General features: G+C 39.2%; 1 protein-coding gene across 1 annotated transcript; it reads right to left on the minus strand.

Annotated features, from left to right (window-relative positions):
• Positions 1–612: 612 nt before the first annotated feature.
• Positions 613–10,689, minus strand: meox1 (mesenchyme homeobox 1). Its single transcript, XM_067576314.1, has 3 exons — positions 9,653–10,689; positions 4,754–4,926; positions 613–970 (listed from the first exon to the last, which is right to left on the minus strand). The coding sequence occupies exons 1-3, from the start codon at positions 10,164–10,166 to the stop codon at positions 848–850; spliced, it is 810 nt and encodes a 269-aa protein (XP_067432415.1). The 5' UTR covers positions 10,167–10,689; the 3' UTR covers positions 613–847.
• Between the last annotated feature and the right edge of the window lie 6,252 nt (positions 10,690–16,941).

Below are 16,941 nucleotides of genomic sequence, written 5' to 3' on the forward strand. Positions count from 1 at the left end.
AAGAACTCTGTGGGCACCGACCTGCTTATTATTTTGCTCGAAGAAATTCAAATAATGTCTGACCAAGGAGTCTACGTGATAAAGGCATCAGCCAAGATTACAGATCCTATCTACTGCTGAATCACAACTCAAGTGTTGCGGGTGGAAGAAATTATCAAGATATTTTCCCCATTTTGCAGCAGATGATTTATTCTATTTGCAGAAACAGGCAACATCTGTGTTTTATCAATAACATTCAAAATGTATAAAAAAGAATAGTAAAAAAAAAAAAATCTTGACAGAAAAAAACTATATTCTAGGAAAAAACTTACAAAAAAAAAAAATCATATTCGGAGGCACTTATGGCTTGGCAACACTTGTGCAGTCTCAGTTATACCAGGTGGTTGTAGTCAAGCGTCAAAGGCCATGATTACAATAATGGAACCAAAGGGGATGCACTCAACCACAATCACATCATGGTCTGATATGTCATCACTGGCCTTAAAACTGCTGTACGGACTTTGTCACTGATCTACAATGACCATAGATTTGCCATTTATGTCTTCATTTTTAATATCTAACCACAGTCATTGCATCAAGAGGTGGCCTCTCAAACAGAATATTTATCATTGGTTTATAAAAAAAAAAAAAAATGCAGTTCATTATGGACATAAATCAACTATTTACAATAGAAAACAACAAGAGATGCCCAGTGTTTTCTGCCTGGGAATAAAAAAAAAGTCTTTAAAATTATTTGATTCCTTTCCATAGAAATGGGCAGAGGTTGCACTGTGCTGCATTGGTGTCCAGTCGCCCTTTTTCTCCGAGGGACATTCGTGTCTCCTTTTCACTGCGCCGGCTTTCTTGTTCATTCGGAGCTGGGCGAGGCAGCGGAGTCTATGTCGTCATTTTCCAGGTCGTTGGGTGAAGCTGACTGTCCTCCTTTCACTCGCTTCCACTTCATCCTCCTGTTCTGGAACCAAACTTTCACCTGTTGCAGAGAAACAAAGGAAACTCTGCATCAGAATACGCGTTAACGTTGACAGAGACAAATTAAAAATTAGTTCATGATTTTAATAAAGTACTGTGTTTAATGATCCAATGCTGTCTAATGTCATACGAGGATAAAATTGTTGAGGTAAATCTGAGCTAAATTTTCCTCAGATAAATTACCTCTTGGTGTTCCCCTTTTGCAGTAATTTTAGATAAATAGCATATTTATTCATAAGTGGATTGGCAGAAAATGAATCTGCTAGTTTTTTAGTTAATTGTAAATATTTTTTATGCAAATGCCAAGAATTCACAAGTCCTAGCCTCTCAAATATGAATATTTAATGGTTTTCTTGATACCAAATTGAATATCTTTCTTGTAATATCTTATATATGACGATTTAAATTTAGGTTCAGTAAATTGTGATTGGTTGACATTGTCAGGGACAAAACCACTGATCGAGACATAAATCAGTGGATTAATTGATACTGAAAATAAACATTAGATGCAGCCCTACTATAGTATATAACCATTAAAGGACCAGCGTGTAGGATTTAGCGACATCTAGTGGTGAGTTTGCAGATTTCAACCAACTGAATGCACCTCCCCTCCCCCTCCCCTTCCAAGCATGTAGGAGAACCTACGGTCGCCGCAAAAATGCGAAAATCTCTCTCTAGAGCCAGTGTTTGGTTTGTCCATTCTGGGCTACTGTAGAAACATGGCGGTGCAATATGGCGGGCGCTGTGGAAGAGGACCCGCTCCCTATGTAGATGTAAAGGGCTCATTCTAAGGTCATAAAAACACAATAATTCATATTTTCATGGGATTATACACTAATTAACACATACTCATGAATATTATATTCCATTTCTTCCAAGTCTTATCCGCTAGATGCTGCTAAATTCTACACACTGCACCTTTAATACTACAAAAAAAAGTGTATATAGAAGTGTCTATACAAGGTAACACTAACGCAGGACTAAGAATTGCAGAATGTATTTTTTTTCATTGCATTTGAACTTGTAACATGATCACCGTGGCTTTTCTTTCTGTTTTGCAAATTTTTTTTGCAAAATTTGCGACACAGTCAGCAGAAAAACAGACAAATAATCTGCCTCAAATCTCCCTGTGCATTATATAAATTGGCTCAGTTTGCATTGGCCTTGCAAGGAGCATGAATAGCCAGTACAAAGCACTTGGCTCAAAAATCTCTCCGAATGCAGGCAGAGAGTATCATATTGACAGTTGGTCAAAGGAGTCACCTATCAGGATGTCAGCCTACACAGGATGTAAGTTTACTTGCAGTGTGGGCCATGCTCATCTGTATCACTGTGCTGCTCTGAAATGAGCATGATATCATGATTTAACTGCGAAGTTGAGAATAGCAGCGAAAACATACACTTCCTGAGAGTCAGGAAAATAACAGGGAAAAGGACTGAAAAAGCATCTGAAGGGAGAAAATCTGTGTTTGAGATTCTCACTTAAGATGTTTTAGAGTCTATAAATCCTCCAGATTGAATGATAAAGTAGGTCATTGGTCCTTGCATTCCAGGACGACACACAGAGGTATCAGTAGGACATCGTTTATCTGTATCTTCCAAAATCGTTACAGATCACCGTTGAAAAATAAATCAGTTTATGATGTGACAACACTGTGATTAAGTGTTGGTTTAGGCACAGACACAACTTGGTTAGGTTTAAGGGGAAAGTTCATCGTTTGGGTTAAAATTACTACTTTGTTAAGGTGAGATGGCCTTGTCGTCATGGCTACAATAATAACCACGTGGTCAGCTCTACTCATAAGGTTGATGTACTGTAGCAGATTAACTGATATAAATGTTTAAAACAATTTGTATATTGCACATATAATCTAGCATTTGGTGATTTTCAGTAGTTGAAAGTAACAAAGTACATTTACTCAAATTTTTGTACTTACAATTGTAAGTAAAATTTTTATACTTTACTTAAGTATTCAAATTTTATCCTACTTTACACCTCTACATTACATATCAGAGGGAATATTGTACTTTTTTCCCCACTACATTTATACAATAGCTGCTAGTGTGCAGATGAGGATATTGCATATAAAATATATAATAATCTTATAAAATATAAGATTAAAATAGATTAAACTACCCAGAGCTCCACTTTGACAACATTAAAATGTAGATCACATGTTAATGCATTGGATAAAGTATTTCAGTAATTCACATATATACATATGACAAGTATAACTCCCTGAATGGGGTCATTCTGCATAATAAGTAATTTTACTTTTGACACTTTTAAGTAAAATTTGCTGTTAATACTTTTGTACTTTAAGCCAAGTAAAATTTTGGCACTTTTATTACTTCTATACTACTTCTTCCACCACTCGTGATTTGCTTTTCAAATCAGATTAAATAAAGGATTAAAGACTTCTTTTTTCCTTGTTCATCATCCAATAATAAAAAAACAAAACACATAAAAAAACAATAGTCGGAATGTGTCAAAATGCAACGCCACAAAGCTTTTTTGGACATTTTGGAGAGTTCTTCACTGGACAGCCATGATATGCGAACAACTGCGATCATGCAAAGTGTTAAACTAAATTCACTGCGTAGGATGATTGTAGCAACTCAAGGCTCTATTTCTCTGTGTCCATCCAACCTCTGCACTGTTTCAGTTTAGCATCTAAGGTCAGGGAAGCTTTGGGTGACCTCTGCACATCCCACCCAGACACCCTCCTCCCCCACCATGCAACTCTGGGAGTTAGATAAATCTGTTCCCACATACTGAAGCCCCCTCATCGCCAAGTTCGTCTACTCATCGTGACTGATTGAAAGGACGGCAAAAAGCCAAAGCATGTAGGATGAGTTGGAAAAAGTCAGCGAGTTGCAGTGGGAGCTTCGCTTGAAGATGGAACCTGGCTGTGTGAATGTGTATGTGTGTGTGTGTGTGTGTGTGTGTGTGTGTGTGCTCCAGAGGTCTGGGAAATAGATTTAGGAGTAGACGGCAGTATGTGTGGTCACTGTGGCACCGTGGCCTCATTAGGAAGAGCTGGGACACTGGGCTTGACAGGCAGACAGGGGTTTTATCCAGCAGCATCTACACATGTTAGCCCGATTTCATCAAGTCTGGACCTGCCGCCCACTCATTAAAGCTGCATGTCATTCTGCTAGAACCACAGGATGAAAAATATTCAGGAAAAAACTGTTCATTGTAATTTAAATGCGATGTTTATGCATTATCATTATTGTATAGTGGAAGGAGAGACGTTTATACTGTGGTTTCTATCCACCTTAAATAAGAGATGATTACCTTGTTGGAAGGTTTGTTTCTTTTTAAAAACTGAATGCCTCTTCAGTTATTGTGGTGTTTTCTGTGTTTTTTTGGTAAAATTCCTAAAATTTGAAGATATTATGATCTTTATCTCTCTGTTTTTTGGTAAAATTCCCAGAAATTCAAGAGAAGCACAACAGCAGGAATAGAAAAAACCCCCCAAAAAACTTTTTGTAAATAATAACGGTAGCTGACCGTTGTGCACTTCTTTTGACAAAACCTTTTATTGTTTCTAATATTTAATTCTGAAAACAAATTTCCAAGCTATAAAAATGTTGGCATCATAAACCCTCCTGCTACATTTTGTATTTTGTTTTGGGTGATTGATAGGATCCTGATATTTAAATGAAATGTTTAAATTTCAGAGATTTTAAAAAATGAATATGAGCAGATAAGACAATTGATAATTATTACATTTTTCATGTCCTACTGGGAGCCGTATGCGAAAGATTCGTGGTGTACCTGTCTCTCTGTGAGGTCCAGGTTGACGGCGATCTCATAGCGGCGGAGCCTGGTCAGGTAGTTATGGTGGGTGAACTCAGCTTCCAGCTCTCTCAGCTGCTCTTTGGTGAACGCTGTGCGCTCTTTCCTGGCCTTGCAGCTGGAGTCCACTTTAAAACTGGACTCCTGGATATCTGGAGGGAAACAGAAAAAGAAATGCATTTTGTGCTTTGTGGGTTTGTCTGCTCACCCCATTTGCCTGCAACTATTATTATCAAAGCTGGTTCCGGTTAAATGGAAAATATTCTGACCGTATTTTCTATGAGGGTGCAGTATGAATTTCATGGTCCTTCTCATCAGATTTATGTTGAATAAAGAACAAAAATGTATATGTCCGAATGTTCCAATCTTTTCTCTCTCTGCTAGTGGATGTATCCTCAGCTCTGTTTTCATTTTATTCACAGCTAATCTGATTTGAATTAGCTCTGCACTCATTTTGTGACCAGGCTCTAGCTGACTATTAAGCAGACCTTATGGACCAACAAACCACAACTCCAAAGACACTTTAGTGGGAGGCCCCTTATATAGTAAACACCAAAACCACCACTTTAAAAAACGACCACCCTGACTTGAGCTTATGAGACCCGTCCACCTGTATTCCTATATATGTGCATTTGCATGTATGTATTTTGCCTGTCTGCTTTAATTTGTCTACTAATGCGTATATATAAGTACAGATTTGTACATTTATTCATGGTGTGTGTGAGAACATATCGGTGCAGGGCAGGGGCCACCAATCCAGCCACAGAGGGACTGAGTTAGGAGAGGAATGCAGCGGAACATCGTTAAAGCCTCTAACAAAAGAACAAAGGTGCGGATGTGTCCAGGTCTGAGCTCTACGTGTGTGTGTGTGTGTGTGTGTGTGTAAATGTGTGTGTCTGAAGATTTCCCTCCGGAGCACTCAGGAGAGACTCACATTAACTCATCTCTACATGACAGCAAATACGTACATACATCAGGAAAAGCCTGCGATGTCTCTATGGCGGTTGTAAGGGTCAAATGGTAAATGTGATTTTACCTCCTTTGACGTTAAGTATTAAAACTTTTTTTGTTGTTGTTGTTGTTGTCATGTGAAGAAACCCAGCCTAATTATCCAAGCTTTCACAAAACAAAAGTTGTGCAGTTAGTTTATTGCTAAGATTCAGGGATGTATCCGCCTCTATATTTCAGGAAATGATAGAATTTAAAAGGTCCTTTACCAGGAATATTATTAATGAAGGCTAGTTGGTTTGACTTTCAGTAAAAATCTCTCCTGTGTATTGAAGGGAATGAGTTTGGTAATAATTGTGCATTGGTAGCGACACTAGCAGCTGATGTAATCTCTAGAAAATGGTTCTAATTTGTCAGAGTGAGAAGTTTTGCTTGGTGCTTGCCAGAGCATCGGGCCAGAATGTGAAATGGACTGCAATACCTGGGCCAGATGTGACTGGGCAGACCAGGACATAATGTGTGCATGTGTGTAGTTTGAAGTTGTGCATAACTGCTTAAGTGAACAAACGCCTGACGTGTGCGCACAAAAACAAAGAGCTGCTATAGAGTATCCATGTGTCATGCTGAAAAACCATCTTATTGTTGTTGAAGCGTCATTACTGACGCTCTGCCGGCACTGCCTGACCTCATCAGGTCTGGTCTGGAGCTGCGTCAAGCAGGTTTAGCTAGACTGAACACCTGGCAGGGCACATTCTGGCTCTCACTAAACAGGCCCCCAATAAATATCCTGCACAGCCAGAGGCCGTAAACTTGCGGGGAGAAGGCTTCTGCACCCAGCAGGGTCCCAAAGACAACAGCATTTGGTGCCTTTTTGTGCGAATGGTGCTAAAGTAGTTTCTCTTAATCAGGACTGAATAAAAGCTGTTGTAAATTAACGATTGTTTTAAAATCAAAAGCCTCTTGGTGAAAAATGCACGTTTGATTGATTGCATAATTTGTGTGTGTACAAGTGGGAGCCATGATTTCACAGTGAGTTAGCATGTTTTATTGGTAACACTTTATTTAACCCCCTATTAGAATTTATTAGCAGTAATCGATTAATAAACGGTTTATAACACACTATATCACTGTAATGTAGTCACAAGCAGATATAAGAACATTTTAAGTGTTTAGTGATGTGTTTGTCAACAACTATAACTCCTCGTATATGCATGCATGAATGCTTGATAAAATAATATGATACAGTTATATATAATGAATTGTCTTCATGAGTTTAGAACATATTTATTAACACTTGTAAACCCGCCTGTGAATGATCTGTACATGTTGATGAATGTTTTAGAGCACATTATAAGAATTGTTCATGAGTGTGATCATACAATTATGTTATAAATTGATACAGTGTTATCAAGCACTCGTTAAGTGTTCATAAATCAGCTGTGGATGTGTCAAAAGGAGTTTAAATTGTTGACAAACACATTTGACACTTAACATGTATGTAGCAAAAAAAGTATTTATATCTGACTACATTACACTATAGTGTTTTTTACCCATTTATTATTAAGTGTTTATATACTGCTAATAAATGTTAAGTAGTGTTACTGTTTGATATTATAATAAAACTTTTTTAATAGATGCTTTTGTTCTCAATTTACCAGACAATTCAATATAATAATAATAATAATAATAATAATAATAATAATAATAATAATACATATCATCATCATAATCATAAATAATTACATATTATATTTCATTATAGACATAAATTATTGGTCAAACTTTGCATTAAGGTCAATATTAGTTGCCAGTTTGATTTTAGGCTTTTGGAAACATGCACCACATCTCCATATCTGCATAAATACACACAGACACAAGCAGACTGTACAGCAGCTCTGTCTGTAATATGAATGCCTTCAGGACATTTTCCTAATATATGCTCTTCTACCAGCTAGTCAATACAAGACTGAATGGCTCTTTTCTGAAACCAAGAACTGATGTAGTGGTCAGACATGTTGCATGCACTCAGTGGGAGATTGTGTTACAGCTTAACGACAGGAAAATGTCAATGGATAAGAATGTAAAAAGTGGGCTCACAGGCAAGTGATTTTACCAGACGTGGTCTGGCATGTTTTCACTGTTGTGAGTGGAGGTTACAATAAGGTAAGAAGGGGGAGGATGGGGGGAGGGGGGGGTAAGGGGGGGGGGTTCTGTACTCCCCCTACCTCCTCTTCAATTAGGTTCATGTCTGTTGCAGACATTTCCAAATAATTATTCGTGCTCTTTCTGATCAGATATGGGTTGTTACGTTTGGACAAATCACAGTGACGCACTTGAGGTCGAGTCATACTAATGTGACACTATCTGGACTGTTATGATGGAGCAAACTCCACCCATCAAATACTCTTAATGGATTAAAGTAAGATTTGTAAAATGCTGAGCCAGGAATTTTTTTTTTCCATACAAACAAATGTCATTTAAAATGTTATTCAAAAATAAATTCTATAAAGTTTTACTAGAGGGTACATGAATTTCTCTGAAGTAGAAATGTTATTTATTGCAAACTTTCTCTCTCTCATTAGCTATATAATGTAGGTGCAAGTATCACGATCACTGCATAAATCATTATCTTTGTGAGGGGAGTGAAGTAAACAGGCTGTCATTTTCCTCAGTTTAGAAAAGTGAAATGTGAAAGCTCCAGATGTGTTGGACGTGGTTTTATTTTCATTCTGCAAGCGTGAAATCCAACGTATTTAAACTTTCACACCTATAAATTTAGCTTAAATATAAACATTTCTTTTGCCCTCATTGTTAATGTTTCATGTGAAACTTCTAGAAATTATTTGTCATGGATATCAGTTACTTTTGCTTCCAATTTGAAAGAGTGACATATGATCGGGGGATGAATTTCACTATAATCCCAAAGCATACAGTGCTACTTATTCCAATGCTTACAACACAAATCTTACCATAAAGAGAATGTATGGACACATTAACTCATTCGTTTGTGGCAAAATGTTCTGGAAATAAACTCTGAAAAACTCAAAATCACTGAAAATAATTGCTGAACATTATTTTTTACTTGATTTCTGTTGGTTTTTGGAACAAAGTCTGAAATTAACAATAATTTGCTGATTAACGAATAACCACAAAATGATTTATTTCACTTTCCAGACACAAAATAAATACAGTCTGAAGCACCTGTGACTTTTGACCACAGATGCCTGATGTCACTTTTTTGCCAGCATCTTGAACGTTATAAAACAATGGTCTATTTCCAACGGATACAGGGGCGTAATGAAACGTTCAAAAGTCCCATTAATCATTTTAAGCTTTTGAAAAGCCTCGAACAATAAGAGGATGCAACTGCTACTTAAAATGTGTGTCTTGAACACAAAAGTCTTGTCACCTACTCACCTTTCACATAGCAATCTGGTGAGAGTGCTGCTTTAAGACCAATTGGGTGAGGAAGCAGATAGAGACTTTGTGTCAATGCCAGCTGTGGCACAAGCTACGGATGAAATTCTTAACCTTGACATAGACAACATTTGCTGAATGTTTACTGGTTGAAACAATGGCATCTATTTTTTGCAGATGTTTGGCAAAAAAAAAATAAATAAATAAATAAAGGGATTAATATCAGTTTTTCATTTTTATTCCAAGTAAATAATAAAGTTTGCCAGATCAAGAGTTGTGCTGCTTCTCTGGCATATTCCTCCCATCTTTCCTATATATTTCCACCACTATATAAACCACTGTTCAGCAGAAAAGGAAGAATGTCCACTATCATTTATAACACTCCCAAATGTGCATTTTATTACTGTATTCCTTTTTATAAGGCTCCTGTTATTAATTTTTGGATGTTCTCATTTTCCCATAAACCAGCACACCCCATCTGACTCCCATCTGTCCCAGTGCGCCTTGACTCACCTGTGACATCTCTCTTCCTCTTATTGGAGCTCTTCTTGTCTGAGTCGGCCGATGCCACGCTCTGGGGCGAATATTCTCCCTCCAGGCATCCGGACACGGCACCTGGCAGCCGTTCTCCCCCTACACTGTCCAGCTCAGGCCCTACGCCAGCCCCTCCGACCCCACCGCCACCTACTGCTGCGGGGGTGACGACGGGCGGGCAGGCCTCGGACGCTCTCACCCGTGTCTCACAGGGGTTGAACTGCCAGTCAACTCTCTGATAACCCCCCGGGCTCTCTTGGTACAGTCTGTCGTCACGGGGGTAGGCTGCGTGAGGCGCAGTTGGCACCAGGCAAGAGCTGGAGAAGTCTGTGTAGGCCAGGAACTCGGGCTTCTGGTGGAGGGAGAAAGGGGCCTGCTGGTAGGGCGACTGCAGATTGGCTCCTGGGACCCCTGAGTGAGGGTTCCTCATGCAACCCCAGATAGGGCTGCTGGGATGGGCGCTCCGCATGCAGCTGCTGGCTGGCTGATCCATGGTGATGCAAAAACCTTCACACACTCTCGAATAGCGTCTTATTACAAGTCTTCTTTCCGTGTTGAGGAGTTCAAAAACCCTCCTCACAAAGAAAGTTACGGTGGGAAATCAGTATCTTTGTCACTCTTGAGAAATATCCAGTTCAGCTGACTAAATGCACATCATCGTTTCATTGCATCCACCTCTGGAATACTCACTTCTGGCAGAGGCTGTTGACTCCTCCACAGCCCAGAACGCGTGAGGATAGACGCCTTCCTGTGACAGCGTGTTTCCCTCTCTCTCTGGGAGTGTGTGTGACGTCCTTTAGAGCCTCTGGTCCTGATACACTCTCACACACTTTCTCTCTGTCTCTCTCTCCCTGACTGATCTGACTGGCTTGTGGCTTGGTAGGAGAACTGCATCCGCAACTGCATGACTCCCCTTCTCGGGCTGGCTGTTTTCACAACTCTTCTAAGGCATTCTTGACAAGTGAGCCCTCCTCCTTTTTAAACGTATAGGTGGGAAAGAGTGGCAAGTTTATGGAGTGTAACGTGAGATTGCAGAGGAGGAGCCCTGCCGGCCACATGTTGGTAGTACCCTCCAACCAACCCTGCCTCATCAACTATTAATCACGGGGGAAATTTTATATGCACATCTAATGGGCTTTCCAGACGTGGGGCTTTTTAAAGGGACATTGTCTGTAAAATATAAAGCGAGCACCCACCCACATGGGAGCTGGGGACCCCGACTTATTCCAGCTCCTTAGTGCTTTCTGACACCCAATTTAGTTCCTTTTTTGACACCCTTTAGAGGAAAGTTAACCCTAACCCTTTCCCTCTGCACTCCTGATCCCTGCCTGTCCTCTCCAATCTAAAAAGTCTTTCTTTCTCTCGCTGTTTTTATGACTGTGGAAGCATGTGTGTGTGTGTGTGTGCACGTTTGTGTGTGTGTGTGTGTGTGTGTGTACTTGTGCTACACACCCAAATCCACCTAGCTGGACTTTCCTTAACGTTAAGGTGATAGGAGTACTGGATTTGATATTGGCTCTACAGGCTCTCACACCTCTTGAGGTTTTCTCACTTTACTGAAACACAATATGGAATTTCAGAGCCATATTTCAAACATACAAGCTAATTTTTTTCTCATTGAAAACACTGACTGAGGTGCCTTTTTATTCTGTATAATGTGTTGTGTTTCCTGTGTGCAGCTCTTCCTACTCATTACTTCTGAGATATTAAACAGCAGTAGCAATTGTCGGTGACAGGAGTCACATAGCAAAGATGTAATTATTCAATTTTCTGATCACTGATTTTTAATCTCGGCAGGCTACTCATGATAGAACCCACTTCCCCATGAAGTAATGTCTCTAATACCATTAAAACCTTTTTGGCTAAACCAAAGTTTGGACTCAATTTCAGCGTATCCGTTACCCAATAAACCCACTGAACCAGACTTTACAGAAATGCACAGTTTTTCTTCATACTGCTCATATTTGTGAGCTGAGGTTTGCCTTCCTTGTGTCCTCACTTTGCTCCTGACCTCAGACAGAGGGGGAGGTGGATCACACCTCTACCGAGAAGGGAGAGAGAGACAGAGAGAGAGAGAGAAAGCAAGATCAAGAGATAGAGACAATGAGAGAAGAAGAGCAAAAATAGGAAAGGGAAAAATAAGATTTAAAAGTGCACCTTAGAGAATGAGAGAACTTGTTTTGTACCTCTGTTGGTGACTTTGTCATAGCCAGAAAGCAAGAGAAAGAGAAAAAAAGGGTTGGTTAAGAGGAAAGTCTTTCAATATCACAGCCCAATATTTTAGTGTAAAAAGTAGCTACAATTACTCACTATCACTCTTGGGATACTAGAATATAACCTGATCCTCTTTTGTACACGTCAATTGCCACATAATCATTTTAGGAAATAGAGAAGAGTGGAAAACAGATAGAAAGGGAATCAAAAAAGTGAGCAAAAAAAGATCAAAACGTCCACCGCCCCAAAGGCGAAGGACAGAAAGAAAGTAACACAAGACATAAAAAGAAGACAAGAGACAAATCAGATTAAATGAAAGCCAACGAAACTAGGAGTGGTCAAAATGAAATAAAAAAGAGAAAGTGGGCTAGAGAAAGACAGACAGAAAGGAGAGTGTTTGAGGTCACACACCAAACCCTTTCCATTTACCCAGCGAATTGTTGAGCCATGAAGCATCCCTTGCTTTTACTGGCAGTCGGAGTCCTGGACGCACCACAGGGAGCAGGGGTTACACTACATTTGTGGTCAGAGCAGGGGCCATCTGTGTGTCAGTATAAATTAGAGTGTGTGTCTGTGTGTGCGCTGAGAAAATATACATCATTAGTGCATGTTTACGTGTCTCAGTGAAAGAGATAGAGGGTGTTTATATGTATATGTATATATTCCGTGAATGTTAAAAAGCAGACAAACAGGTTTTGAACATTACCAAAGGATACATCTTAAGACTATTTTTTTTGTGTGTGTGTTGTCAAGAAATCCCATCATCATTGCAATGGGTGACATTACTATGAACACACACACACACACACACACACACACACACACACACACACACACACACACACACACACTGTGGTTAACTTTGAGTTGATCCCACATACAACATCCTGCTGCTTGAAATACTCACTAGCAAACCAAATGTGTTTTCATCCACAGATGAGAATAGTCCCCACAAAATGCACTGTTTAGTCATGATAGAGTGACATTTGCTAAAAACTACAGTGCCCAGCTTTTAAAAAAAAACTCTATATTTGTGAAGTCAGAAAGTATTGAGAGACAGACCAACACATTAGTGGTTTTGGTCTGTTAATGTTAACAATAATAAAGATATATAACACTAAATATAGAATATCCTTTAATTACTTTAGTGAATTAGATAAAATAAAGTAGAACAAAGATGCTGGACTGTCTATTTCTCAAGATGAATATGATATCATTCAGTGAATTGCACAATATGGTGAATGTGACTGTTATTTCTGCCATGCCTGTGTTAGTTTAAGAGAGAACCCCTTTGTTTGAGAGGCTTGGGAGTATGTGAACTCTATCTCAATCATACACACCGCAAATTGCAGATAAATGAGCTGGACGTGAGTCACATCTCCCCTCACCCTGCCGACAACCTGTTTCTGTCAGTCTAGCACCGGGTATGTGCATAAGAGTGTGTGTGTTTGAGTGTGGGAGAGAGTATAAAATGGAGAAAAATAGAGAGTTATGCATGTAAGTTAGTGTATGCAAAATGTAAAATGGTTCACTGTGTGAAATATGTCCATGTCTGCATGCTTCCAAACGCATTTGTGCATGAATGTGTGTGAACCCGTGTGAGTGTAAAGTGTGTGTGTTTTCATTTGATCCATCACCGTGACACTGGCAGGATTAAGGCCCTCCATCAGTCTCTTGTGTCTGACAGCGTTGACCCCCTGTGAACCCATGTTCACCTGGGTCTTACCGGACTGTGGGAGCCCCTTATCTCTGCTACTGTCCTGGGGACAAGCAGGAGATAAACATGAGAAGGAAGGATGGGAGAAAAGGGAAAAAGAGGCTTAATGAAGAACATAATAAGCGAATATTTAATTCCTAAGAATCACTTCTCAGTAATCAGTAATTTAGTCCATGATTGCATGATTGTGTAACTTCTTCTGACCAGCTGACAGACAGATGGGAGCCAATAAACAAGGCTGGTTTCTTTCACTCCTGCTGTTAAAGCCAAGAACCCAATGACAGCGTGTAATCTTCTGTTAAATTAGAGCATTAAAGGAGAATATCATGCACATTTCCTGGTCTATATTTACATGTGGGGGCTCTACTGAAATATCTTTGTATGATTTACAGTTAAAAAAAACTCCTTATTTGTTTCATACTGGCTCTTTATGCAGCCCCTCACTTCAGCGTCTGTCTGAAACGGGCTGTTTCAGCTCCTGTCTCTTTAAGGCCCGCCTCCTGATAAGCCAGCTCTGCTCTAATTGGCCAACTCCAGGAAGCTGCCCCTCGGCAGACTTCCGGTGGTTCAGTAGGCTATGTAGACAAACAATAGTAGTAGGATTTCATTTATTTTTCTGGTACTTTACTTGAAATGAAAACTTCTCAGATACTTCTGGTCATGTTTGAGCCCGTATCCGATCTGAAATGTGAGTGGACGACAATCCATGCAACAACCGTAGCAACAAAGACTAGGAGACAGATAGCTGTTTGTGGGCATGCACAAACAATCTGATGTCATCACGAGGTGGAAGTAGAGGTAACTTTACCAACGAAGCTGTCACAGCAGGCTGAAGCCCTGGCTTTTGTCTTGCAGGGAGCATTTTTACATACATTCACTTCAAGTTATGGAACTTTGATCATGTTAAACGATTGAGTACTTGAGTAATGTGTCAGTATCAGAGGAGCATGCTTCATTAACAGTAAGGCGACTGCATTAATTTTTTTGTTTAAAAGATTAGAAGTAAAATATTATCCAAGTATCAAAAGTAAAAGTGCTCAGTCTGAGGAACCGTTCCATTTGTACTCTTATCAGTGCATAGGATCTCTGTTTGCAAAGACTTCCACACCTGCACACGAGCAGCAGAAACTCACATCCTACATGGTCACACGGCCTTAAACTGTTGTGCTATTTTCATATTGTAGCTGGTCCAACAATGCTGGCTATTTAATGCTCATTGCATCATCCTTTATGAGCTCATTGTATGTTTGGCTTTTAAAAGCTTTTCTTCCTGCAAAGCAATATTTCTGCATTTGAACCACAGACTGATTTATTATTAATACAAAGCTAACATGTACAATTTCAAAGTGACAGCATGTAATTATGTTGTGCAGTGAGATGTGAGATGTTTTTAAGCTTAAGTGAACCATACAGTATACCTTATTATTGAGGTCTGCTGTAAACAAGGAAGACTGTGAAAGAGCTGGACGGGGTTATTCATGCCCAACCTGTTACAATAACCATTTATTATACACAAAAGACCATATAAACGGAGCCGTGAGTGAAAAGGATGGTGTGTCTTTCACTCTTAAGTTTGCCAACAGCATCACCTAAAGTCATTAGCTTTGCTGGCAAAGTGATTGACTGCTTTTCTGACAAATGGATGGGATTTTGAGGTTGCTGGCCAAAACAGAAGGATGCTGCCAGTTCTTCTGGAGGGAAGAAAGATTCTTAAAATTCAAGTGGAATGATGTTTAGGTTCTCTGAATAAAAAAAGCAATAGTTTCATGCACAAAGAGCTGAGACTGAATCAAAACAATAAAGTTGCAAGTCAGAAAACCAAAACAAAGAGCTGAAAGAAGCTGATAATTCCCTAGAGTTGAGTGATAACTCTCTGTGGGTTCATCCCCACAAGTGACACCTTTCACATTATACAGTCATTCCATCCTTTGCTGAAAAACATTGATTAAAGCAACAAGTTTGTTATTCAACTATGGCCAAAATGTTTTCCTAACCCAAATCCCATAACCATAACCAAAATTGTAGTTGCTTAACTTTAACCAAAGCTGTTGACATAGCTAAACCATCTCAAAGGATCCAATCTCAGTTGGAGGAATGTTTATTAATATCATTTGTGTCCACAAAATAAAATCTAATGCAGATGCAGAGAATGAAATGAATTTGTGCTAAAGTGAAATGTTTTGTGGTTGTCTTTTTAAATAGCCTCATATGTAAGGTTATTGAATAACATCCTTACTACATAGGATCCATTACATCACCACACAGTAATCATGTTGGGCAAACCAGCCAGTGACATCGGTGGTATTTTATTAATGTTAAAATGAAAAGACAGCATTCTACAGCAACTATGAACAGTACATGTGATCATTGCTCATTAGTGCTTGGGCAGAACAGAACATTTCTCAGAATTTTTCACTAATGGTTCTGTTGCAAAGATTTGGCTCAGATTTTAATATAAATTCTCTGGAAATTTTGGTGTCAGATCCATCATAGACACTATTTACTCCAATAATTCCGATACTAGGAGTAATCTGTAAACTATCTGCTGATTGTTTCTGAAAACGTACTGTCTGGGAGTATTACAGCATTTTTACATGTGCATGCGTGTGTGGGAGGAAAAAATGGTAGGAGGGATACCCACAGGTGCTAATAATCACATATGATCACATATGATTGGAATCAGGTGCTTGGCAACAGTTTCTTGCTATTGTGAGGGAATATTATAGCTCTCTAAGGCTTTGGCCTCTCATCATCTCACATTGTGAAGTTGTTTACCATTTTTCCACAAAAGGTCCAGTCAGATTTTCAGAGAATATCCGACAAGTTTAAGCCAGTTTATACCACAATATATCTGTCAAGATCATTCTTAAAAGTAAATAGCATGGAGGTCAGAAAGGCAATGCTGGTCAGCCGGTCACTGTAAACCTGCATTAATTGATTTTTAACCACTTGGAGGCAGTAGAACCAAGCTGTAAACACAACCCTAGCTAGGTTTCCATCCAATTTTAGCACAAATTTTAACCAAATTTCCACAATATAGGCAAAATAAAATTTGAAATAATACACATTTCCATTCACCATCTTTTTTGTCAAAGAATTGGAGTTGGTTGGTTTGTCAAGATCAACAGTCAGTGGTGCTATATTTCCACTTGGGGCCATTAAACCATTTCAGAGGAAGCGGGTGAAATGGGAGTAAGAGTAAGTTTGCCAGTCAAACCTCAAACAGTGAAAAATAGAAAACATGATGGAAATATGACATTTCAGTCTACTTCATGTATTCATTTGAGGAGTGTTACAGTGTTCTGTCCACACAAATCCCAAATGACAAATGTTTTTG

The sequence above is a fragment of the Thunnus thynnus genome, chromosome 20 (genome assembly GCF_963924715.1).
Source record: "Thunnus thynnus chromosome 20, fThuThy2.1, whole genome shotgun sequence".
In the NCBI taxonomy this organism is placed as follows: domain Eukaryota; kingdom Metazoa; phylum Chordata; class Actinopteri; order Scombriformes; family Scombridae; genus Thunnus; species Thunnus thynnus.

Bases quoted from the DNA above. Each gene is read 5' to 3' on its own strand.
- meox1 (XM_067576314.1), bottom strand. From the start codon at position 10,166: ATGGATCAGCCAGCCAGCAGCTGCATGCGGAGCGCCCATCCCAGCAGC. The intron at 4,927-9,652 runs GTGAGTCAAGGC...GTTTCCCTCCAG, and splicing joins GAGGAAGAGAGATGTCACAG to ATATCCAGGAGTCCAGTTTT. The intron at 971-4,753 runs GTACACCACGAA...TCTCTGCAACAG, and splicing joins TGGACCTCACAGAGAGACAG to GTGAAAGTTTGGTTCCAGAA.